The sequence below is a fragment of the Atta cephalotes genome, assembly GCF_000143395.1.
Source record: "Atta cephalotes unplaced genomic scaffold scaffold00014, whole genome shotgun sequence".
In the NCBI taxonomy this organism is placed as follows: Eukaryota; Metazoa; Arthropoda; class Insecta; order Hymenoptera; family Formicidae; genus Atta; species Atta cephalotes.
In genome coordinates, this window is record NW_012130078.1 from 4,877,423 (window position 1) to 4,900,598 (window position 23,176).

The following is a 23,176-nucleotide window of genomic DNA, read 5'->3' on the forward strand; positions in this document are numbered from 1 at the left end:
GACAATAGAGACGTGTCCAACGGCGGCGATATAGTAGTACGTACGTCGTAATACACTCCGCTTACTACTCTACTCCTACTCTACTATATATATATATATATATATATATATATATGTAAGTGCGCACGGTGGAATGCATGCGTAATCATGCGATACCATTGTTAATCGCAGGCATCCTCTTCGCAATGGTTCGAATTTTACGTCGATATCCAAGCGCGACGTTCCTACAGAGATAATAACTGTCGTGATGCAACCCGAGAATACCATCGTCGAACGCATGCATTCGCCGGTGTTCGTTTCATCGGCATAACGTTATCAGCCACGAAAAATATACGTGGAATTCTTATTAATATGAGAACGATGTTGTTTTGATATTTATCGATCGATTCTTTTTTTTCTCGTAACGTCTGCTTTCAAAACTGCATATTTGCTTACATCTTTCGCCTTATTCTCCGAAAGATTCCTTAACTCTCGAACTACTTGCTTCTCAAAAAATTTTCCCTAGGAGATTTTCCTACAAACTGTACGTGTCCTCGAAATCTATTGATAAAATATAAATATGATATAAATAAGTGAAATAACATCTGGAAACAGAAAATGATATGCTACTCTGCGAAAGGTTCCTTGATCTTCGATCTTCTCTCGCTCTCGATTCCTCTAACTTTAGAACTACTTACTTCTCGAACAAGTTTTCCCTGGTAGATTTTCCAACAAATTGTGGTCTCAAAATATAGATAGATAAATACAAATACGATATTAATAAATGAAATAGTATCTAGAAATAGAAACAGAAAATAATGCTAGAAATACTAATATTATACAAGTGACATTTTTGTATGTAACTAATTAGTATTTTATCACAGCTTTTAATTTACATTAACGTTTTCAACTGAGTTTATCATAAATTTTACAGAGAATATATATATATATATATATACATATATATAATATAATATAAAATATAAATATATACAATATAAATTTACAACATCAATGAAAAATGTTTACATAATAGCATAAAACAGAAAACATACGCTTATTTGCATATAATAATTTTCTCTCTGTACATGTAGTAGAGTTACGAGAGAACTGAAATTATATTATATATTTGAATTAATATTAAAAATACAAAATTTTATAGTTTTAAAACGATATACTTTTTGTATGGGAAATTCGGCTTCCTGCAAAAAAGATTTGCACTGTTTCTTTTTTAGAAAAATGCATTTATAATCTTATTCCTAAAATCTCTTCATCTTTAACTGAAGTATTCAAACATTTTAAAAAGACATTCCACCTCGCTATTAGTCGATCCAATCTTTTTCGTGTTAAATAACAAAATATTAATTCTATCAAAGTAAATTTATTAAAATGTACAATAATAAAATTAGAATTTAATTATTAAGATATAATTATAAGTACTCACAAAATAGATATTGCTTAATAAATTAATTATCAAATTTAATTAATTGGAGCTTAACCGAGAAGTCTTCCATTATATTATTAAATTATTAAATTATATTTTGCACACTCCGAACGAGAATGTACAAGGAAAAATAACAAAGAATACATAATAAAATAATTAATATTACTAAATTACCAAAATTAATATAATTAATATTACGAAACTGTCAAAATTAATGTTACTATCTAATTATAACAATAAAATAATTGCGTTTTTTCTGTTTTATCTTTTCAGTATTGAAAGAAGAAATTCTATTGTTTTCTCTTTCCCGTGATCGCGGTTTAGTAGTGCAACCACGCGACCGGTGCGTCGCCGTCTGCGCAACGTGTCGTTCTACTAGTCCGACATATGCTCGTTTGTACCAATTATGGATTAATTTTAGGACCTCTTTCATCAATCCCGATTAACGCTAATCGATGAGTTAACTCAATCACCACGATTGCCAATGTGAGAGATAAACACAAAGAAGGAAGAGATAGAAGACATTCTGATACATTAAATTACTATTGGCATTTTGCGAGTTGATCGTAGATTAATTTAATCAGAAGTTGATTGTCCTTAATCTCGGTTTAACTTATTCTTCATTTTTTCTAATTCCAAGGATTAGAAAAAGAAGAATAAATTAAACCAATTAATCCACATTGGTAGAAATAGTGTATAGGAACACTAGGGATGCATTCGGGAAGACACTATCAGTACTATTTGTGTCATTCTATCTTCATTCTTTATTAGACATAAAACAAAGATAGGTGACACAAATAGCGCTGATTGCGCGATTCTCGAATGCAGCCTAGGTAGAAACAGGCCAGTTTAGTACAGTTTAGTAGTACAGCCAATCACGTGACAGGTATATTGGTATATACATTGCCGTCTGACATGTCACGTGTCGTCTATTCTACTGACATCGACATGGCGTCCGTCATCAAAGGTGCGGCATTTACGGTATCGTTCTAAAACGCATGAAAATGCTTGCACGTATACTTGAAGGACGATATACATAACGCACTTAACATTAGGCATTAGCACACTATCATTGAATCATACGCGTTTCCGCAGACACGGGCGAGATCTGGGGTAGATTGTTCGACCATCGTCCGTTCATCCAGGGGGAGGTCACGTTCTTCCTGCGAGAATTTCAGGTGAGCTCCTGCTGCTCGCGAACTTGGCATTAGCAATTATCTCGGCACTATCATCATGCCGATTAAACAAATTGAAATTTAAGTAGAGATATTCGGTCGAAATATAATTTAAATGCGTGGACATAACCTACAAATTGTGAAGACTCAATTGTAAACAAAAATGCTAATGAAAATTATGATTGCTCTTGTCTGCATGATAAAACGTTTTAATATTCTTTTTTAAAAAGCTTTTTTTAGTTGTCAATTTATAAATCTTTAAAATTTATTTTTATCTTAATCAGTATTTGTGGGCTCAGTGTGTATTTGCAAACTCAGTTTTTGTTTATATTGTAAAAAATTGTTATATTCGCAACCTTACATAATTTTACATCGCATCATCTTAGTCCTTGAATTTTGATCTTAAAGATGAAAAAAAATATTCACTTATATAAATTTTAAACAAAAATATATTAATTTAAAGTATACTGGACCTAATAATACCAATTAAGAAAATTTTCAGAGCAAATATCAATTAATTTAAATTTATATCATCAGTATTGTTTGTATTATAGAAATTATTGTATATCAAGCATTTAAATATTAATATATATATATTTAAATATATATATATTTGTAAATAAATGTACACAGTAATAAGTTTTCAATACAGAATGATTCTACAAGATTGCATCCGTTATTAGGAAAAAAGATCTGACAGGGAGGTAGAACATCTATTTAAAATATTAGAGTACACAACAGAATTGAAGGAGAGTCAGTTGGATCGCACTGAGCAACTTGGCGATTGTCATTTACCTAGTCTCAAGGCAAATGTCGATGTCGCGCTGAGTATGTGCAACCGTGTTTTACAGAGGGAGGAAAATTTCGATAGTGTATGCCAGCTTTTGTATTTTTTATTTACCTCTCGTGACACAAGAAATGATAAATTCATATAGAAACTTTTTATAGGATAACATTTTGAGTGAGAACAGATTACTTAGGAAAAAGGAGTGGGAGAAATTCATAAATGATATGAGCAATAAGTGTGAAAAGGTGGACCAGACTTTCCAGGAGAAAGAAAACGAAATACAGGAGTTCTATGTTGACTTGGAAAAGAAATTGCATATTATGCCATAACAATTATTTTTTAGTCTATCCGTGCATTACCTCTTCTAGAGTATTTCAGCGTTTAATAAAGACCTAATTATTTCTTTAAGATAGAGTGTATTAAATTTATTTAATAGATATGCCACTAGAGTCGATTGTAGATCCTACTGTAATGATAAAACCATCTAAGAAATTGACAGATTTCATCTTATACGATGTAAAAGACACAGATGGTGCACCGGATGGCATCACGTCCTTGCACAGCAAATCGAAAAAATTCAAAAAAAAGAAGATTGCAAATGCCACGTTAAAAATCGAGGACCTCAGATGGCTGAACAAGTATCTGAAAGAGAAGAGAAAAACTGCAACGAAAAAAATCTACTTGCACGAACTTTTCGATGATTCCGATGTAATATTACCGACGCCAAAGGAGACGCCACGAAATCCAGAATTGGAAGCCAGAATACAAAAATTAGCGGCGCAACAAAACAATAGAGAATATCAGGCAATGACGAAAAGTATCGATTCTTCGCGGAAATTCTTACCGGAAGACAGTGTCGCGTATCAAAGTAAAAAAAATATTTTTATATAATAATATTCTTAATCTATAAAATGTCTATAAAAGACAATTTAATGTGGGTTTCTAATATTTTATTTTGCAGTGAAGCAGATAAACAAACAACTGATCGCCGTCGCGCAATTTATATTTTCTGTGATAGCTGGCTTCGCTTTTGGTTTCATTGGAGTAGAACTCATAGTCGAGGACTTAGATTTCGGGTTTAGATTACTCCTAGGTATAATTTGCGCACTAATCATAGCGTTAGCAGAGATCTATTTTTTAGCTTTAAAGTTAAATGAGTATGGTTTCGATGTCGCATCCAAATCGACAAAATCACATCAAGATTAATGTTCCAACTTTTCCAGCTCAGTCGTTCCATTAATGAATATATATTATAGTAAAAATAATCTTAAAATGCTAATATAAAGCAATACGCAAGCTACTTTTGCTAACTTTGTATTGTACAAAAATTTTTTAAATGTACATCGCTCGCCTATGATTATATAATACAACATTCTTAAAGACCAAATAAAATGAGATATTATGACATCATTGATTTATTATTAAATAAAAATCAATTTTAATTTTAAAATATGATAAAACATGATTATAAATAAATATTAAGAAATATTGATCTGATTAACATAATTGTGTACATGAATTAATGCCATGAGATATATATGTACAAAAATATATGCGAAAAGAAGTATGTGTAAAAAGATCTTAATAAGTGTACTTCCATATTCGATTCTGAGTATATAAAAATACAATAATATTTTTTTTCTAAGATAAATTCTCATGATCCATTTACAAATTTTGTGCCATTTGGCTGCATTTATTTATTCTGCAATATAGACGCACGATCTTGGTACTAGATAAACCTTATTGATCTGGGACAGTTCGTAAAAAAATAAACCAAAATTTGTTAAATAATCAAAGTCTGTTGGAAGCAGAAATCTACGAATTCATCTCTTATTCTCTTCACTGTCACTTTTCACACTGCTTTCACTTTTGTCACTGTCTGAATGACAAGCACCATTCTCCTTGGTTTCACTCTCCTGTTCACTACTCGACGAGTTCCCATTATCTCCCTTTGTTTCATCGCTATCCGAACAGGAGTCTGTGTCAGAGTCACTGTCGCTGTCTGAATCAGAACTGCTCTCCGAGGAACTGCTGCTGTTGGACGGTTCTTTGGCCGCCATCATTTCCTTGAATTGCCGGACTGTGATCTTTCTAGGCATTATTTCTCGCAGGAATTCTAGTGTGTCGTTGGTCTGTACTACCTCTGCCAGGTGTTTATAATCCAGTGAAGGTCCCTTGTTGCTTTGCATGTGTGCTTCCTCTGTCAGGTAATGTATGAAGAGTTCCTGTGTGCAAAGTGTTTTACAGAGTATTGAATGCTAAATTAATAAGGTCTAATAGTAATCAATTCATAGAGCCTATGGCATACAAAAGACTTAAGCAGTAAGCGAAAACTAATCACAATAGAAATCATTAGATAATATTTAAACTATAGCAAATTCAGATTTGGTTATTTTGATTTGGTTATTGTTTAAGTTTTTTGTGTATTACAGTTTTAAAGGCGAGAAATAAATGAAATTATTAATCTCACTTAAAAAAATTAATATTTATTCTGTTATGTTAATGTGAATATGATTGTTGTGTTGATGTGAATAATATAGCATAAATATATTGATGACGCAAAGATTCTTCCCAACGCCTAGTTGCCATAAGTAGAATTAGCTTAAATCAAACAGCGTACTTTACATGTAAATTTTACAGCCCATTAAAATTAGTAAATAATGCATTGCAAAAACATGTTATTACTTTTTGTTGTGTATAATGATTCTGTTCATGTTGCATAAAATCCCCAAATATTTTTGCTTAAAATGAGATAGATATTTGGCATTGAAAAGAGAGAAAGCGAAGATGCTGAGTACAAAAAGTGCAAACAACGTAAATAGGGCCAATGTAAAACTTACAATAATCCAAAAATGTCTTGATTATTTCCTCAAAGAGCTTAATTTAAAAAAAAAAGTGAGAGATTGCTTTAAAAATAGACAAACTAACTTCGCAATATATACGCATTTGTTTAAAGCATTTTACATCTCAAGACTATTTTTCAGAAAGCAAATTAAAAAAAATTAATAATAAAAATTGTCTGTTACACCTATATTTCGTCTGCTGATATTCTTTTGAAATATTTTTATTTGAATAGTAATATACAAAAATATCTTTGCATGTTCTTCCAAGTTGTTATATTACTGTTATAGACTGCTTTTTAAACTTCTAATTGATTTTAATTTAGAGTTAAAAAGGCAAGTTTTTTCCAATGCCTGTACCCTCTCAAAATATTCTTCAGCAGTTTTGAAATGACATCACCTAAAAAACGCCAAATAAAAGCTAGATTATATCGAGTTAAATTGGGGGCTGAAAGGCAAAGATTTGTATTCATTTATTTATCTTAGATAAAGAACTCATTTGCAACTATACATCAATATTGTAAGTTTTTTTTATTTGACAAAGTACTAAAATATATCCCTGTTTCAAGTAAATATAACAATCGAATTCAGAAATACAGTCACTAATGCCAGTAGTATTTAAACTTTGAGAACTTATTACTCAAAAAAATTCTTATTAAAAAAGAATTTGTAACCATTTTAAAAATGTCTCAAAATCAATTACAAGAATATGCAATAAAAAATGTTGGTTTATTAAGAAATTTTAAATAACCTTGATTTGATCTAAGGACACCTTCTTAAAGTCAGCCGAGGTTACCATCTTTTTTTTCTTTATAATAACTCTATAATAACTAATAGCTAAGCAACTTTTGTTTGAAACATTTTTGTCTTAAACTTAAGAATTTTTAGATATTCTAATGAATGGCACTATGGTAGCTTTTTATTCATCTTTTTTATCAACGGAAATGACTAATCCAATATTTAAAACTTCTTCACCCTCATGAGTCTCACAAAGCCTTCTGTTGCTTTTATTGCATTTATGAATAACATTTAAAAAATAAATATAAAAAGTCGTTCAATTTGACATAAGATAATTTACAATTTTGTCTGCTTTACTCTAGTAAAGCACTAGTTGCAAATCTTGTCACTAAAAACGCTCGGGAAATCTTTGCGTCGCCAATTGATCATTATTTATTTAATAAATTAATGAATCGTGGATCTTCTTTAGGAAAGTCCTCTCTAACCTCTAATCTTACCGTGGCTTTTGTGACCAAATACAAACCGTCCTGACCGACGGTATCGACGCTAGGCGAGCTCTTCATAATTGTCTTTACTCTCGAGATCGGTAGACGCAGCTCTTTCAGCTTCACGGAAGAATTTTGCGTGCTCATTGCGCACACTTATTCTTGCCTTCTATTTTATTTATGTACAAAAAACAGCTGAACAAAAACAGCCGCATAAAACTGACATCAATTCCCACCAAATTCTATGATTTAAAGTGCAGCGATTAGTTCGGCGATGCTCCCTTGCGCTGCAGGTGGCGCTAGTTTCATTATGGAACATGAACTAAGAAGCAATAGAAAAGAAATCGATTTAATTTCTTCAATACCATGGCTATATTCGGTTTGCACGCTTATACGCTTTAAGCGCTTATAAACATTGCTTACATTGGATGTTTTCCAACATATACATAGGTAACACAGTGTAACACTGTGTCTTACATAAAGTGTTTCAACTATAACAAAGTGTGTTACATTGCTCGACAGAGTAAAAAGTTAAGTACGAGCGTGTAAAATGTCAATGTTATCAACTTTTCAAAAAATTATTTGGTAGCCGTACTTATTTTGCAATAAAACCTTCAAAAATCATCAATTCGAAAAAAAATTATAATTTAAATCTAAATAAAAATCATAAATTTATTATTGATATGCTAATATGATTATAAGAATAGAATGGAAGACTGCAAAATGCATTCTGATATTACACTACGAAACTAAATTGCATTCCAACAAGTACTTTACACAGTAGAACACAGTTAATTCGCTTTGGCGGTGTAAGTACTCAGGGTACATTCAGCGCGATGACAAACGTTTTAAAGCGTTTTTTAACTGGTCAGTTCATAAAATTCTTTCTTCTAATTGGTCCACCAAATGCTTCAAAGTATTTATAGTGAGACTTTGACTACAGCCTCAGAGATGCATTCATGATGTCATCCATGATATCATACTCACAAATGCTTATTTCATCGAGATAGGACAGCATAAGCGCAAATAAGCGCTTATTGGCTAAAAAACGTGAGCATGTTCGATTCTAACCATAGTAGGTTAGATCCATGCATGCTTTGTCAAGGCTTAAACACAATAGGCATAAGCAACAGAGAAAAATGAGCCCTCCAATTAGAGCTCTGATATGTAAGTTCGATATTATATCCCAGAGCTCTGATTGGACAGCTCGTTGTTCCCTGTTCTTTGTGCCTATGTCTATTGTGTTTAAACCTTTATGATTAGAGAAATGTTTAACGAATGTGTTGGATGCGTGAATATTTTAACACTTTCATAATATAATTATATACAACATCTACAAACGTTTCCCGATTTTGTGTTAATAAAAAAAGAACTTTGTTCATCAACAAGGAACTGAATGTTTAAATTTTCACCAACAAATAGGAAAAAGAATTTACTCATGCAAAGATGACATTAACAGATAAAGTTCTAGTTAATTTAGAAAATGCACAGATTGGGAACATACTACCTTGATCAAGTTTCCGGAATTCATTCAGAAAATTCAAAATACAAGTTTTATTCATCAAAAGTGATATTGTCCCCTTCAAAATATTCCCCATCGATTGCAACGCACTTATGCCAGCGCTTGATCTACCTCTTGAAACATTTCTCGAACTCTATTGTTGGTATAGCCATCAGAGCCGTCTTTGATTTTTCCATTATCTTTCAGCTGTTAAAACGCGTTCCCAAATGGTTTTTTGACTCGATCAAAAAAAATCGCAGAGAGCCACATCAGGTGAATTCGATGGCTGTTGGATATTCGTTTCGTTCTTGATCAAAAATTCACTCATTGCAAATTCAACTCCATTTTTAAAAACTAAAAAATCGAAAATACATGCAGAGGTAGATGTACTCAAGACGGCGTAACTTTTATAAATGTCAAGCTATGGTGATAAAATTTGATGGAAATGTCAATGATAGATGTGGCAACCTAACCAAAAAAACACTCAAATCAGCTGACTCAGAACATCACCTAGTGATAATTTCGGGAACTTTTTGATCAAGGTGGTATATACACGATATCTTTAACTTCCGATAAAGTACGACTTGAATGCACCTTCGGTAGAAGGAAACATGAGATTATAAGACAAAAAAAGGTTACATTGAAAAAAATTTATAAAATTTTAATAATTTGTTTAAATAGTACCAATGGGACATTTGCTTACAGTAAATAAATATTTTAAGAAATAATATTTAAATCAAAGTATTACTTTTTATTGAATAAATTTTTATTCGCTATAAGCAAATGTCTCATTGACACTATTTTAAACAGATATTTATTAAAATTTCGTAAATTTTTATTTTTAATATATAGAAAGCGAATTACTTACGGTCAATTATCAATTACATACCCAAGTTTAACTAAAATAAACGACTTTATTTATTTAAGATGACAAATCAAACATCAAAAACCAACGCTTATAAGCATAAGCGCTTATAGCGTGCGAGCGTGAAAACGGAATGCAGTCTGTTCTTTTTGGTTTTTGCATCAGTTCTTTCTTCTTCTTCTTTCCTCCTGAGTATCAATTATGAAACTTTTTTCCTAGGATGAAAAGTGGAAAGTGAAAAATTTCTCCATTAAGTTCAATAGTTAAAATTTTCACTTTTCACTTTCCTAGAGATAAAGTTTCATAATTGATCTCTGGAGCGAAAAGGAAGAAAAATGAACTGATTCAAAAGTTCTGCCAAAAAGAACAGACCTAATATCTCGTTTTTCCAGCAACTACACTATGGAAAGTGATTGACTGTTGCAATTTTAGAGCGGTATTTATAAAGCAATATTCGTAGATTGATCTCTTTAAGATCGTTTTAAATTTGTTGAAAAAAAATCCAATTTTATATTTAAATGAGTTCATATTTTGGGAAAACATTTAAAATGATTTTAAATATATAAAATTAAATTATAAATACCTCTATAGGATCTAATAGACTATTACAGATCTCTAAATTGAAACACATCTCTACACTCGATGTTTTGTGAATTTAAGAAGCATCACAATACAATTTTCGCATAAATACTTGCTGCTAAGCAGATTACATTTAAAACGTGGCGATAGTTCTCTTAGGAATACAAACAAAAAAATAAATATATCATAAAAAAATCATTCTTAAAATGCAAGCAATAACGTTAAAAAAAATCTTCAATATCTATTCGGAAACAGCTGTATCTCTAATGAAATTCTTCTCTTGACATTTTGCTCCCCCGTTGCTCCATCTATTTGCCAAATAGATGGAAATATATTTGTAGAACAAAATCGTAGAATAAAGAAACAAATAAAAATGGAGAATATGAAATAAGAGCGAAAATCAAGGGGAGATTCCACAGTAGAAAGATGATATTGTTTTATCAATTCCAGAATAGAAGAAATTCTATACTGTACAACCAGTATTATTCCGACATTCATACAGATATAAGAATATTTTACAAAGCGCGATAACGGTAGAATTCTATAACTAAATAACTGATATTAATACCGGCGCATAATGTAGTAATGTATGTCAGCAGCATTATAGGTAGAGTAGACAATATCAAATGAGTTTTATGCAGTATTTCGATACCTGAAATAAGAATAACAACTTATCTAAAACAATAAAAGGAGAAGAGATAGATGGAGTTACTCAAACTTTGCGTTCTTAACTTACTTGCATAGCCGAGAAACGTTATGTAAATGTAATAACCGATAGATATAAACCAAAAAGTATTCCCAATGAATCGCCCCCAAAATGTATCATTGTTTATGAGACCTGCAAAAGTGAAATGCATTAAATAATATTCGATAATGGATCTTTGATACAAAATACATGTGAAATCCAACCATTATATAGAAATAATTGTAAAATGTGAAGTATAACTAATGGAGGAAACACTGCATTTAAGTGGATGTCGAATGCATATCCCCATTCAACATCTTGTGTTCTGTCTATCCTGAGATATCGATTTGTTATAAACCTATAAATGAATATGTAGAATTAAAAATTGAAGATAAACTTGAATTAGCTTTAATTGATTAACTTTAATTTCTACTAATATGAATTAATTTTAATCTCAATTTAATTTATTCTTCATCTTTTTCTCTAATTCTTAAAATTAAAGATAAAGAATAAGTTGAATCGAGATTAAAATTAGTCTACATTCACAGACTTATATAAATAGATTGCTGACTTAATTTGATAGAAAGAGATTAACCTGATTTCGAGCTGTCTGTTTTAATTCCCATATGTATATGTACGCATCCTGTCTATGAGTATCATGTAAATTTATCCATGTAATTTATACATATATGAGTGAGAGAACTCAAATATGGCGCTGCCCAGCGCTGTTTTCAAACATGAAGGTGAAGTTGGCAATCTATTTATAAAAGTCTGTGTCTACATTGATAAAAATAGATATTAGAACTAGAAAAAAATAAATCAAATCAAGATTAAAGTTATAAATCTACATTGGTAGAAATGGATAAGTTGATTTTAGAGCATTAATTAATAATCTCTTTTATACAAAAAGTACAATCATAAAAAAGTAATCTTAAAAAACAACATAACTTTACAATTAGCTTACCAAAATATAGTTGCTATTAACAATCCAACAGCTAGATAATCAATGAACATCATATAAAGCAATAATTTCATGAATTGAAATATTCTTAAATTCAGCATCAATCCTAAACCAATGGTAGATATGCAGAAACAACCCATGACCAATACTAAAAATGCAGGGTCGTCTCTTGCAAAATGCGATTTTGTTTCTGCAAAAATCCAATGGAGAAATCGTAAGACTAAAATATATGCTAGTAGTATATATATCAGTAATAACCTACGTTTATCAGTAATAACCTAATATATCAGTATATAACCTACGTTTTCTGTTTTGGAAGTTTCTGTATACTTTTTGTGGCGCTACAAATAGATAGACCATCTGCCACATAGCAAACTCAAAATCCATCTGTTCAAACTTCAGCAATTTTCTCAGATATTTGTAGCTTTTTGTCGCCGCCCCCATACAATTATGTCTGCAATATAACAAGTTCATTCAATCAAGCCACTTTATTACATTTTTTTTTATCTTAAAGCAAAGTGATAAACTATAGTAATAAAAAATCTAAAATGCAATATGAGATCAAATCATTTTATGAAAAGACAGTAGAGTTAAATGATGGAACGGAAAGTGGATACGTTAATATTTAAGTTATAAATTACAAAAAAAAACTGAGACGATGCATATCCGCGACGTTACCTGTAAACGATCGGCATCGGCAACGAGGACGAGAATTCTGTCGGAACGGGCGAGTGACACCGACTCGTTGGCGGTGATGTGGAATACTTCATTTTTGGTCCTTTTGACAGCTCGCACTTCGCGCAATCACTTTCGATAGATAAGCATAACCTAATAAATTAATTTTCTCGCGACGCGGTTTCAGGTTATGTTTGCGTATTATTCACTATTTTATTATGACAAGTCCAAAAATACCTACTATGAATTTACGCCCTCTCGCGGCAAATATCGAAATCACAGCATGCTCGATAATAAACATAATAAAATGATAAAAAAATTTTTAAATAAGTATACCGCCCTCAGTAAATTATTGTCAAATATATTAAATAATTAATAAATGTTTGCGAAATAATCTCGGGATAATTATAGATTGCAAAATTAATGTCACATTACAGTCGCGAATCTTGAAACTCGGATGGCAATATCAATTAATTCTGCAATTATCGAATTTAATATAACGTATAATTTTTTAATTTATTTTATTTTTACCATAAATGTATATTCTTTAATTTACTATAGCATAATAAATGTGTGTGCGTGTGTGAATACATATACTCTAAATCTTTTTATAATGCACGTTGATTCTTTCCGCAATTTTATTATTCTTTAAATAATAATCAACGTATTCAGTTTCCATTCTATTATTTAACTCAATGTCTTTTTACAAAGTGATTTAATCTTACCTTTAATCTTACTTTTACTGTACATTTTTATGATACATATTGTAAAAAATAATTCTTATGCGATTATAAAAAAGGATTGTTAAAATACAATCTTAAATAACTGAATCAATATTTTCATTAATGATAATGGTGTAGACATACACACAGAGATCACGCGAAAATGTATAAGAAATTGTATTCTGCCGCATTCCGCATAGATAATATGACTAATCGATTTCTCTGCATGTATGCTTCGTGTAGTAGATGCTAAATTAATCTGGATAGGCCTACAGAGAATGCAATGTACGTTATGCTTACGCATATATATTGCTACTTGAAAATACTATAAAACTCAGATGAAAAATTTTTTATAGCCCTTTAAAAGCATATTTAATTATATATTAATGTTAACTGTGTGCTGTGTTGTCAATATTATAATTATTATTACTCAACTATTAAAAACACATACGTCTTCCGTCTTGTTTCATAAAAAATACAAAGTAGAATATAATACACAAGTTAGTAAATTTAAAAGAAAATGCTCTTATAAAATAGAAATGTCTTCAATCCTACAATATGTATTTGTGCTGTACAGCACGTAGGTATGTTACGGAATAAATAAAAAAGTAGACAGATTCCACAAATTCTAATCAGCAGGATAATTGTGTGATTTTTAGCACGAGAGCTCACACTCGTCAGAATGTCCGAACAAAAATGTTTTTATTTTGCTGAATTTTTTAATTTGCTTCCGCCGGACTCTGCCAGTAGTGCGCTTGCATGGATAATCGTTGATTGTTACTTGGCTTGAGAGGCGTCACGCAGCGAGCGGCATCCGGAAATCGTTCGTGATAACGCTCTAATCTCAGGTACTTCACAGTTACTAAATTACCTGCAAAGGAAATGTAAATAAAATAAAGATAAGCGTTTCTCTAAAGAATCAATTCTTTCGCGCACCTGGGATACATTCACCATTTAATGCTTCTAATGTTCTTGGAATCACTTCATCCTTGCTACTTATAAAATATTAAACAAAGACAAATGATATTCGCCAGTGTATAAGCATCAAATGGAACACATCTCGAGGTGTGAAACAATTGCTTCTTCAGAGATTGTCCATTGAAGTACATTGCAGTATGTGCATTAAAATCAATATAAAATAGCATAGTGTTGGCATAAGTTTGCAATAAGGATTATATTATTGAAAAAAAAATTATATATTAATATTATGGCCCGTATTCAGAATGCACTTACAACGATATTAGTGCGCTAACATGCTATAATTTACAATACGCATAGAATTGTAGAGATAAAAGCGCGTTTCGAATCGAATCGATAATAACGCATTCTGAATGGTCTATATCTTTAAGACTTCTTCACTAATATTATGTTTCATAAATCTCAATAATTAAGAGTTTAATGTCTATTACGGTCGAAATTGGATTTTAGGTACTTTTAAATAATTTCTATGTGAATTTATGCTAAATATGTAGTCATTTGAACTGCGAACCGAAATGATTTTTTGAACTTATAAATGCAATTAAATTATTATAGTAATATCACAAATTAAACTGATAAGCAATTTAATAATTTAATAAATTTATTTACAGTTTTTCAGTACATTAATATCTTTCTATTAAGAAGTTAAATTGAACATTAAATTATTGAATTGCTTATCAATTTATTTAGTGATATTACTATAGTAGTTTAATTGCGTTTATAAGTCCGAAAAATCATTTCGACGCGCAGTTTAAATGACCACATATTTCACATAGAAATTATTTATCTAATTATTATCTAATAGTATCTAAGATTAGGCTTGTCCAATTTGAGTTGATTTGAGGAGCCAAATCGCAAAGCCATCGACGTACAAAAATTCAATGTGAGTAAGATTTTAGGAACTATGAACTATTGATAAGCGTCACTTAGATGCGTATTAACATTTTACAGTCTCCGCAATCTTACTCACATTGAATTTTTTTGCCGGAGCTCAAATTGGACAGGCCTGATCTAAGATCTTCGACCATAATAAGCATTAAACTCTTACTTTTTGTGTATTCACATATACGGTCTTAATAAATCGTTTATTATTTCTCAGTAATATTAGCGAAATTCTGTGAAAACTTTATGTGAGACGGTCGCCAACAGCCAGTGTTTAACTTTAGAGAATAAGAGTTATAGTTTTTGTTACACATACCATCGAACCAACAACCATGTAATGCCCTGTAAGCTTTGCCAGCATCTTCCTGCGACATACATTTCATATAAACGCAACCTTCACGGCTACCAATGTCTACTCGAATGTGAAGTATCTTTACACCCTCTCCACACTTCTCTAAAATGGCATCCTGCACTCTTGTTTCCCAGTCGTCTTCGGTTTCACTATATAGTAAAAAGTGATTTAAATCACCCATTAACCAATTTTAGATTATAGATGCATTCATGCATTACTTACATATCTGGATCAAACATGTGCCTGATTTTCAAGCAAGGTGTTGGCGAACAAGTCAAGCTATTAACTGATCCCTCCATCGTTTCGAATGCTTGTCCTTGCCAGACCTTCGGCTTCTTACCTAAGGCCGCGTTTTGCACGGGAGATTTATTCAAAGCATTATTCGGCAACCATCGCCAGACATGAAACTCTTCTCCTGCTACTTGCTGCACCTCTCTTCGAATTCTAAAGATCAAGAAAAATATCCCATTACACAACTGTAAGTAAGATATAAAACAAAGATGTACAAAAGATTTGTTTTACCTGGATTCATTTTCATCTAGAAATTTGACTGCTTTTTCCCAAAGATTAGTCATTCTTTTACGATCTTTCGGTGGAATAAGATTATCTCGCACATGATTAATAGCAAGGAAACTTTCCTGCGCGCCGGGTTGCGTAGACGCATTTTGGTGATGTGTCTCAACGATACTTATAATATCGCTAACAAGCTTAAATACTTCTCTCTCCATATTTTTCTTGTATCTTAGGTACCAAAAGTACGATTTATAAATTCCGATACCTGTTAATGAGACTGAAGATGCACAGGTACTAGTACAAATCTTTCGATACATGTAGTTCTGTTTATGTATGCATTGCAATATCGTAAACAGATATTACTTTGCGAATTTGTAAATTTTTTGTAATGCGTATTTCATTTTTTTTATACATTCAATATCTATATGAAAGTATTTCTCGATGCACTTCAGGATATAAAAAAAGAAGTGTCTCGTTACAAAGTAATTTCAGTTTACGACAATATTAAAGACAAAATTATATCGGCAAAGCATAGAGAATCATTTTAAAATGCAACTACTTTACTTAAAGTATAGCTTACAGTACACCATAAAAAAGTAGTGAATAATAATCTTATGAATATATACATCATGTATTAACGGCATGCACATAGGATCTTATAACACAGAACAAGGTTCAGGAAGTTTTCTCAAATAAACAATCTGTTAGAACTTTACCGATTGCCACTATAAGAGCAGAAGAAATGATGGTAAAAATTTTGTTCTTAATAAGACATTGCATTGGCAGCACAGGATTTAAAATTGCCATTCCAATTTTTCCATTTAGACGGGCAGAAAATAATTTATCCTGTAACAATTAAAACACAAATGTATTAATAATACAAGCATTTCATAAAAAAGAGAAATAGATGAATATATTTACTAAAGTATCCAATATTTCCATGGTTGCTCCATTATCGTCATTTACATCAATAAGTGAGATACCCCATTTCGGATTCTTAATGATTAAAAATTGTGCGCTATGCAGGTCCTCCTTCACCTCAAGGCTCGTCTGGAAATGAAGAATTATCGATATATAATCGTTAAATGAAATTAATTCTAATTCTCAACCCACCACTTTCTCGCTCGTAAACATTTCCACGATATCCGCATTAGTAAAGTATGGTTTCTCATTCGAATTTTCGCATATTTTAGATATTGTCTTTCTCGTTAGAATAGGTTGCAGATGTTTTAACAATTGCAACACAGATTCTATGTTTTCCTTCATTATACAATTTACTCCAGGCGCTTTAAGATCAAGAGCTCCATCGAAGAAACATTGCGGTATGTTGTTATCTATAAATACAGGTGATATGAAACTGTACTAAAGCTAAATAAATCATTAATCTATATAACATTGAGAAAATTGGGAATAATTGTAAATATGAGGCAGTTTCAAATTATATTTGTTTCAAACGAAAAACTGCCATTTTTTTAAACAATCATAGAAAGAAAAATAATGAAAATGAAAATGGCAATCCTTTATTTGAAAAAGTCAAAGTTTCATATGAAACTATTTTCTTCCTTGTATACAAATCAACTTTTCAAAATAAATCATATTTGTTGTATGTAGCAGATTAAAAAGAATATCTAAATGTTATAAATAATGATTAAAAATTCAATAATTCTAAAAAGTAAATACATTGAACAAAAGATACAATAAATTAAAAATCATATGTCAATTTAATCATTTTTTTATATAGCGATAAATAACTCTCACATTCTTAAACTTTAAAATTGATCTGTTCTACAAAAACTTGAATAATATTTCAATTCGATTGATATTTTTTTCCGAGCTGCACCTAAGTTTTATCTCTACATACAAATAAGCATAGTATTATCATCTAAATTAAATAATATAAAACCCGTATTCGCAAGTATAGGTGAAATAAACTGGAATATAGATGCATTGAAAGAACGGGAAAAGAGGAAATAAAATATCCAAATTAATTTAAGAGATATTTGATTTTTATTATACATGTAAATATATATATATATATATATATATATATAGAAAAAAGAAAGTACAATTTAAGATATTCTCTTGTATATTTAATTTAGTAAGCTCGAGACAATTACTTTAGTAATCGTTAACGTTAGTAATAATTATAGTTATAAATATATAATAACTTGCATTCTGTTGGCCAAAATTGATAAAAGAGCATATACATTGTGCTTTGTGTCATGTTATTTATGACAATCAAGCATATATATATATTTCTGGGAAATCTCTTCCCCTCAAAGTTTATCGATCTCTGAAATCTTCCCTAGTTATATCTTGGCATACCTACCCGATGAAAGTGATGGAAGCGTCTCGGTTTCCCCACCAAGTCCCAAATATATTATTGCAAGAACTACAAAGAATAGAGCAAGTACTGCCACGAGACCCATCGATACGATATTCTGATTATTTCGTACATTCTCCATGTCTGTATTTGTCGTCGATGGTTTATAAGTTGCTCTACTGAAAATATCTCGAACCCTGTCAGCGGACGATGCAGTATATCTCGAGCTAAACAATATTTGTTAACATTATACATTACATATAATTCAGATAAAATAATTTATATGTACCTTGGCTGAGTTGACGGTGAATACATGCTCCTTAAGGAAGAGAAGTGACCATTCGAATCTCTCTCTTTTACTTCTGGTAAACCAGAAGTCAAAGTATGGCGTAATGTAGGATCTGAAATTATAAAAAGTTTATGTGAGATAAACGCACGAATTAAATACTAAATAATAAGTGTAATATAAAATTCTTATTTTAAATTAAATGGATATATTTTTTAATAATTTGATCTGAATAAACTAAATAAATAAAATTATAAATAAAACTTTTCAATTATTTAGTACGAATGTACATTTGTTTCAAAATAAGTATCTCATATTAAAGTATATTAGGCTTTCTTGCACATATTCAAGAGATTCGCTTACTTTTTAAGCTGGACAACGTTGATGGTGTATTCGTGTTTATCAAAGATTGTGAACTAAGTCTCCTTGTAAACTCTGATAAAAATGGAGTTTCATAGTTTGCAAGAAGATCCCTCTGATTTGTACTATCCCTTCCACTCACATCTTCCTTTGTGGATTGAATTGGAGAAATGCTTGGCTTCAAAGGAGATACATTGTATTTGCCGTCCTTCCATCCATAAGATGGCCTCGTTTTAGATATCTGATCATAATCGAAAGTCCCGCGATCGTATACTCGAGAATCATAAAGTCTGCTGCTTGGATTGGACAAATACTTGTCATATGAGCGTCCATATGAACTTCCAGCATCCTCTACAACATCCGAGTCCGATCCAGTTTCTAAACCGTCAGATACATAGGTTTTCTGTGTCTTGCTAAATTTACTTGATGTAGTTTTTGAAGTTGTGCGAGTTACAGAAGGTATGCTTGAGTCAAAATTCGTTACATTAGGATCTTTGAATTCAGAATGTGGTGGCGACAAATTCTCTTTGACTGGATTTTTTGTCACACTCGCAACATCAGGGGGAATAATCGAAGGTGGAGGCATAGGATTCGCCAACGTTTGCCGACGCAGATTTGCACTCTTCTTCTTCTTAACAACATTCGTGCTTGTATCGTCATCTGTGTCGTCGCTGCTATATCTAATACATAGATGAAGAAAACAACAATATCAAAAAGGAGATATAAAATATATTCTACATATATGTAATTGTCTAGTATACTGGAATTCAATTAAAAGCATAAGAAATAGATTATAAATATAAAATATTTAAATTAAAATTTTATTAGCACTAAATCTATTCTTTTTAGCTAAATTTCTTGCACAATTAATCTTCTCTTTTTTTTTAATAAGAAAAAAAAAGAGAATTGTATAAGAAATTCAGCTGAAAACAGGCCGTTTGCTGAAACTCCATGAATTTTTTTAACTTCTACAATACAACATAGGTTTAATTCGAGCAACAGTCGCAAAGAAAACAGCTACATTTTATAAATAATTAGTATTGTGAACTAGATGTTATGGCATCATACATTGCCAAAAACTGAATGTAAACATTGCCGCTCCATGCACCATCTTACATTCAGAATCAAGATAAATAAGGAGATCTTTTCTGACGCTACAGAGAAGAGAATCTTACGTCGCGTGCTTCGTTAGCTGCGACATTAAAGATTGTTGTCGCATGCCGACGTCGCCAAATTTGAAACTTCAGTAGAATCATAACATTCTTTTCAATTCTTCTCGACCTTTCCTTTCTGTCTGTTTTTTTTCTCTCTCCGCTCTTTCGCCGAAATCTCGAGCTTACTCCAAACTTCAAGTGTATAAATGTGACACATGCTGAAAGAAAACTCGTGTCGGTGCATCTTTTCAAAGGAAAAACGCTCACCTGGCGGCTAATGAATGCCGAGATCCTCCTGCCCCTCCGCTAGTGCCACGGGCCTCCATAAGGTTCTTCAGCTTCTTGGCAAGTATCTTGCGGGTCGTCTGCGTCACCGGTCCCACCGGATACCCGTACTCCATCAGCTTCGTCCGAAGCTCGGAATCGCTGAGCGCGTCCACCGACATCTTGTCTCGCGGACGAGTGACCGCGTTCTCAAACGGACGAGACGCCTGACTTAAAAAGATATGGCCCGATCAGCCGACGGTCGTATCACGACGTTTACGGGACGTTTCCGCTCCACGGATGCCCGATTCTGCTCCGATTTATTTCGATCGATGATCAATCTTTCGCTGCCCGCCGCCTTCGCAGTTCGCGCGTGAGAGACGCTCACTCGTTCGCCGTTATACTCCTTCGTGGACGTCCGCGCACGTGGACGATACGTACGTATCAACCGGTCGTATTCCAGTCTCTGTGCACAACCAACTCGCTCTCGTCCTCTCGTCTCCGGTGAGATCCTCTTGAGAGTGATCTCCGCCGTGTGATCACGCACACCACCATCCGCGGCCGTCTCTTTCCGTACCGTCCGGTTATTGCGCGGCTGCCTTCCTCCACCGCCAAACAATTCAACTCGCTCGGTAACTGCAAAAAGAAAAATGGCGCAATTTTCTAACGGTCGCGGACGCGCGCATACGAGATATGCAGCCGCATGCGTGCATAACATAACATTCGACGCGTTTCCATGTGAGAATTAGTAGGAATGCGTTCAACGGACTCAACACACGTTGAGTGATTCAACGCTCGCTGCTATTGATGTATTCTTCCAGATCTAAAATGCTGATTGGATGATCTAAAAGAATACACCAATAACAGCTAATGGAAATCTCGATCTCTCAAAGCATTCCAGCCTCCAATCGGCCGCGAATGAAACTTGTCTAATTGGTCGAATGAATGGCGGGAATTTTTGTTTGTGTTCAAAATCTTCTACTTTAAATTTGTTGCCAATAAAAAAATTAATAAAATTGATGAAGCAAGATGGTTTAAGTTTTAAAATAATTTTTAATTTTTATAAATACTTTCCTATAAATTGTTGCTTCGAAATTGATACATATAAATAAAATTTAAAAGCAATACACAGCTTGCGCTTTCTTTATTCTTTAAATATATAAGAAAAACTTGATATTTTAAAATGTCTAAAAAAAGTTTTATTGGAATCAGTTTTTTCATGTGAATCAGTTGATTACTCAAAATAATTGAGTAGCAAATAAAAAAATGTAAAGAAAAAATGTAAGAAAAACGTAAAGAAAATATTATGTAAAATAATAAATTTTAAAACTATAAGAAAATGGAAAGATTTGAAGAGAAATAAGATGAAACTCATCTTGCTTAAGTTAATTTTAGACAACTTGTAATTTTCTGTATCATATAACGCGAAAAATATTTAAAAGATATATAATTAAAATTGAATATAACCTATACAAATTATTTTAAATTTTATTTTAAATTTTATTAATTATTTCAATTAATTAAAAGAAAAACATTTAAAAAATTAAAATATATATCAAAATATATAGCATACAAAATTATAAGTAGAATTTTATCATAAAATTCGACATGAATTTAGAAGCCTAAGGACTTTAAACACATATACATAAATACACAGTATATAGCTTTAACGTTACATTTTGTCCTTTGTACAATACAATACGTTAACATTGGAATATGGCGCACAAATAATATATCAATTTATATTATAGGATCCATATGCACTTATATGTAATGGTATACTTATTACGGCATATAATATACGTAGTGCGATATGTATATGCTTTAAAATACTATACAACTGCTGTGTTACTGTCGAAATGCCTAAACAATCGTGTAATTAAGTCAGCGATGATACGTCCTTTCTTATTTTGTTATACGAATTGTTATACAATTCTATTCGACTGAAAGTTGCCCGCCAAGAATAAAAAATGGCAAATGTAGTGACTATATAGCGATTCTGTCGACAATTTGCAAACGCTAACGCGGTCAGAGAGGGATAATTTAAACTTACATATATTATATATAAACTTATACTTAAGTATGTAAACTTACATACTGCCGTTAATTAGAGTTAGTAGAGAAATCTATTTTGAAAATCTTAAATACTTAATCTATATCGTTTATTTAATTTTATTAAAAAAGATTATTCCGATATGTTTCACTGTAGACAACAGATTTTTCATCTCGTTAATCTAAGTATGTTTTCTTTTTCCCTTTTTCTTCTTGCAAATAGACGACAGAATTACACATATACAGGCAGCAAAGATGCAGGAGTGACATAAGGGATTGTCTTATATGCTATGTGCATGTTTTATATATATGATGTATAGAAATCACGAACTCGTTACATGTATTCTGTAATTCCTTACTAATTCTTTGTATCGCAATATTGTTTCTTATATATATAAAGTACTACAATATACGCGATAAAGTCGTTTAAGCAGTAAAGAATAGAAAATCTACTGTATAAGCAGAATATAATGTAACAACATTGTACTCAATTATTAATAGTCTCTTGAATCTCTTCTTTTTTCTTCCGTATTTTTTTCTTTTTTTTTTAATTCGTCTATTCGATTACAAAATTAC

The 23,176-nt window shown here is 31.6% G+C and overlaps 6 protein-coding genes across 6 annotated transcripts in view; 2 read left to right on the forward strand and 4 right to left on the reverse strand.

The window, feature by feature from the left end:
* The window catches only part of LOC105617906, a 2,023-nt gene extending 1,756 nt beyond the window's left edge, over positions 1–267 (reverse strand). Inside the window, exon 1 of the mRNA XM_012199444.1 lies at positions 157–267. Within this exon, the coding sequence (XP_012054834.1) occupies positions 157–267 (111 nt within the window). The remainder of the gene's footprint in view (positions 1–156) is intronic.
* A 335-nt stretch (positions 268–602) lies between these two features.
* Positions 603–3,714, forward strand: LOC105617907 (biogenesis of lysosome-related organelles complex 1 subunit 5). The gene is made up of 6 exons (XM_012199445.1): positions 603–698; positions 1,751–1,789; positions 2,282–2,390; positions 2,519–2,601; positions 3,282–3,470; positions 3,547–3,714. The coding sequence occupies exons 1-6, from the start codon at positions 603–605 to the stop codon at positions 3,712–3,714; spliced, it is 684 nt and encodes a 227-aa protein (XP_012054835.1).
* A 109-nt stretch (positions 3,715–3,823) lies between these two features.
* Positions 3,824–5,159, forward strand: LOC105617808 (transmembrane protein 199). The gene is made up of 2 exons (XM_012199361.1): positions 3,824–4,253; positions 4,347–5,159. The coding sequence occupies exons 1-2, from the start codon at positions 3,824–3,826 to the stop codon at positions 4,589–4,591; spliced, it is 675 nt and encodes a 224-aa protein (XP_012054751.1). The 3' UTR covers positions 4,592–5,159.
* Positions 5,160–5,208: 49 nt separating this feature from the next.
* LOC105617809 (chromatin accessibility complex protein 1-like) lies at positions 5,209–7,595 on the reverse strand. The gene is made up of 2 exons (XM_012199362.1): positions 7,461–7,595; positions 5,209–5,610 (listed from the first exon to the last, which is right to left on the reverse strand). The coding sequence occupies exons 1-2, from the start codon at positions 7,593–7,595 to the stop codon at positions 5,209–5,211; spliced, it is 537 nt and encodes a 178-aa protein (XP_012054752.1).
* A 3,230-nt stretch (positions 7,596–10,825) lies between these two features.
* On the reverse strand, positions 10,826–12,809 carry LOC105617810 (protein unc-50 homolog). Its single transcript, XM_012199363.1, has 6 exons — positions 12,718–12,809; positions 12,342–12,493; positions 12,043–12,229; positions 11,303–11,436; positions 11,130–11,231; positions 10,826–11,045 (listed from the first exon to the last, which is right to left on the reverse strand). Exons 1-6 carry the CDS (start codon positions 12,807–12,809, stop codon positions 10,909–10,911), a joined length of 804 nt encoding a protein of 267 aa, XP_012054753.1. The 3' UTR covers positions 10,826–10,908.
* A 1,346-nt stretch (positions 12,810–14,155) lies between these two features.
* LOC105617811 (inner nuclear membrane protein Man1) lies at positions 14,156–20,730 on the reverse strand. Its single transcript, XM_012199364.1, has 11 exons — positions 20,552–20,730; positions 19,134–19,810; positions 18,774–18,885; positions 18,491–18,711; positions 17,275–17,495; positions 17,083–17,211; positions 16,878–17,007; positions 16,171–16,438; positions 15,871–16,092; positions 15,613–15,797; positions 14,156–14,307 (listed from the first exon to the last, which is right to left on the reverse strand). Exons 1-11 carry the CDS (start codon positions 20,728–20,730, stop codon positions 14,156–14,158), a joined length of 2,496 nt encoding a protein of 831 aa, XP_012054754.1.
* Positions 20,731–23,176: the final 2,446 nt, after the last annotated feature.

Bases quoted from the DNA above. Each gene is read 5' to 3' on its own strand.
- LOC105617907 (XM_012199445.1), top strand. From the start codon at position 603: ATGCTACTCTGCGAAAGGTTCCTTGATCTTCGATCTTCTCTCGCTCTC. The intron at 1,790-2,281 runs GTCGTTCTACTA...AGTTTAGTACAG, and splicing joins CGTCGCCGTCTGCGCAACGT to TTTAGTAGTACAGCCAATCA. The intron at 2,391-2,518 runs GTGCGGCATTTA...GCGTTTCCGCAG, and splicing joins CATGGCGTCCGTCATCAAAG to ACACGGGCGAGATCTGGGGT.
- LOC105617808 (XM_012199361.1), top strand. From the start codon at position 3,824: ATGCCACTAGAGTCGATTGTAGATCCTACTGTAATGATAAAACCATCT. The intron at 4,254-4,346 runs GTAAAAAAAATA...TTTATTTTGCAG, and splicing joins AGACAGTGTCGCGTATCAAA to TGAAGCAGATAAACAAACAA.
- LOC105617810 (XM_012199363.1), bottom strand. From the start codon at position 12,809: ATGAAGTATTCCACATCACCGCCAACGAGTCGGTGTCACTCGCCCGTT. The intron at 11,437-12,042 runs GTAAGCTAATTG...ATTCATTTATAG, and splicing joins TTAATAGCAACTATATTTTG to GTTTATAACAAATCGATATC. The intron at 11,232-11,302 runs GTTGGATTTCAC...TCACTTTTGCAG, and splicing joins ACAATTATTTCTATATAATG to GTCTCATAAACAATGATACA.
- LOC105617811 (XM_012199364.1), bottom strand. From the start codon at position 20,730: ATGTCGGTGGACGCGCTCAGCGATTCCGAGCTTCGGACGAAGCTGATG. The intron at 17,212-17,274 runs GTGGGTTGAGAA...CTTCATTTCCAG, and splicing joins TGTTTACGAGCGAGAAAGTG to ACGAGCCTTGAGGTGAAGGA. The intron at 15,798-15,870 runs GTAAGTAATGCA...TTTACTATATAG, and splicing joins CACATGTTTGATCCAGATAT to TGAAACCGAAGACGACTGGG.
- LOC105617809 (XM_012199362.1), bottom strand. From the start codon at position 7,595: ATGAGCACGCAAAATTCTTCCGTGAAGCTGAAAGAGCTGCGTCTACCG. The intron at 5,611-7,460 runs GTAAGATTAGAG...CTTTGCACACAG, and splicing joins ATTTGGTCACAAAAGCCACG to GAACTCTTCATACATTACCT.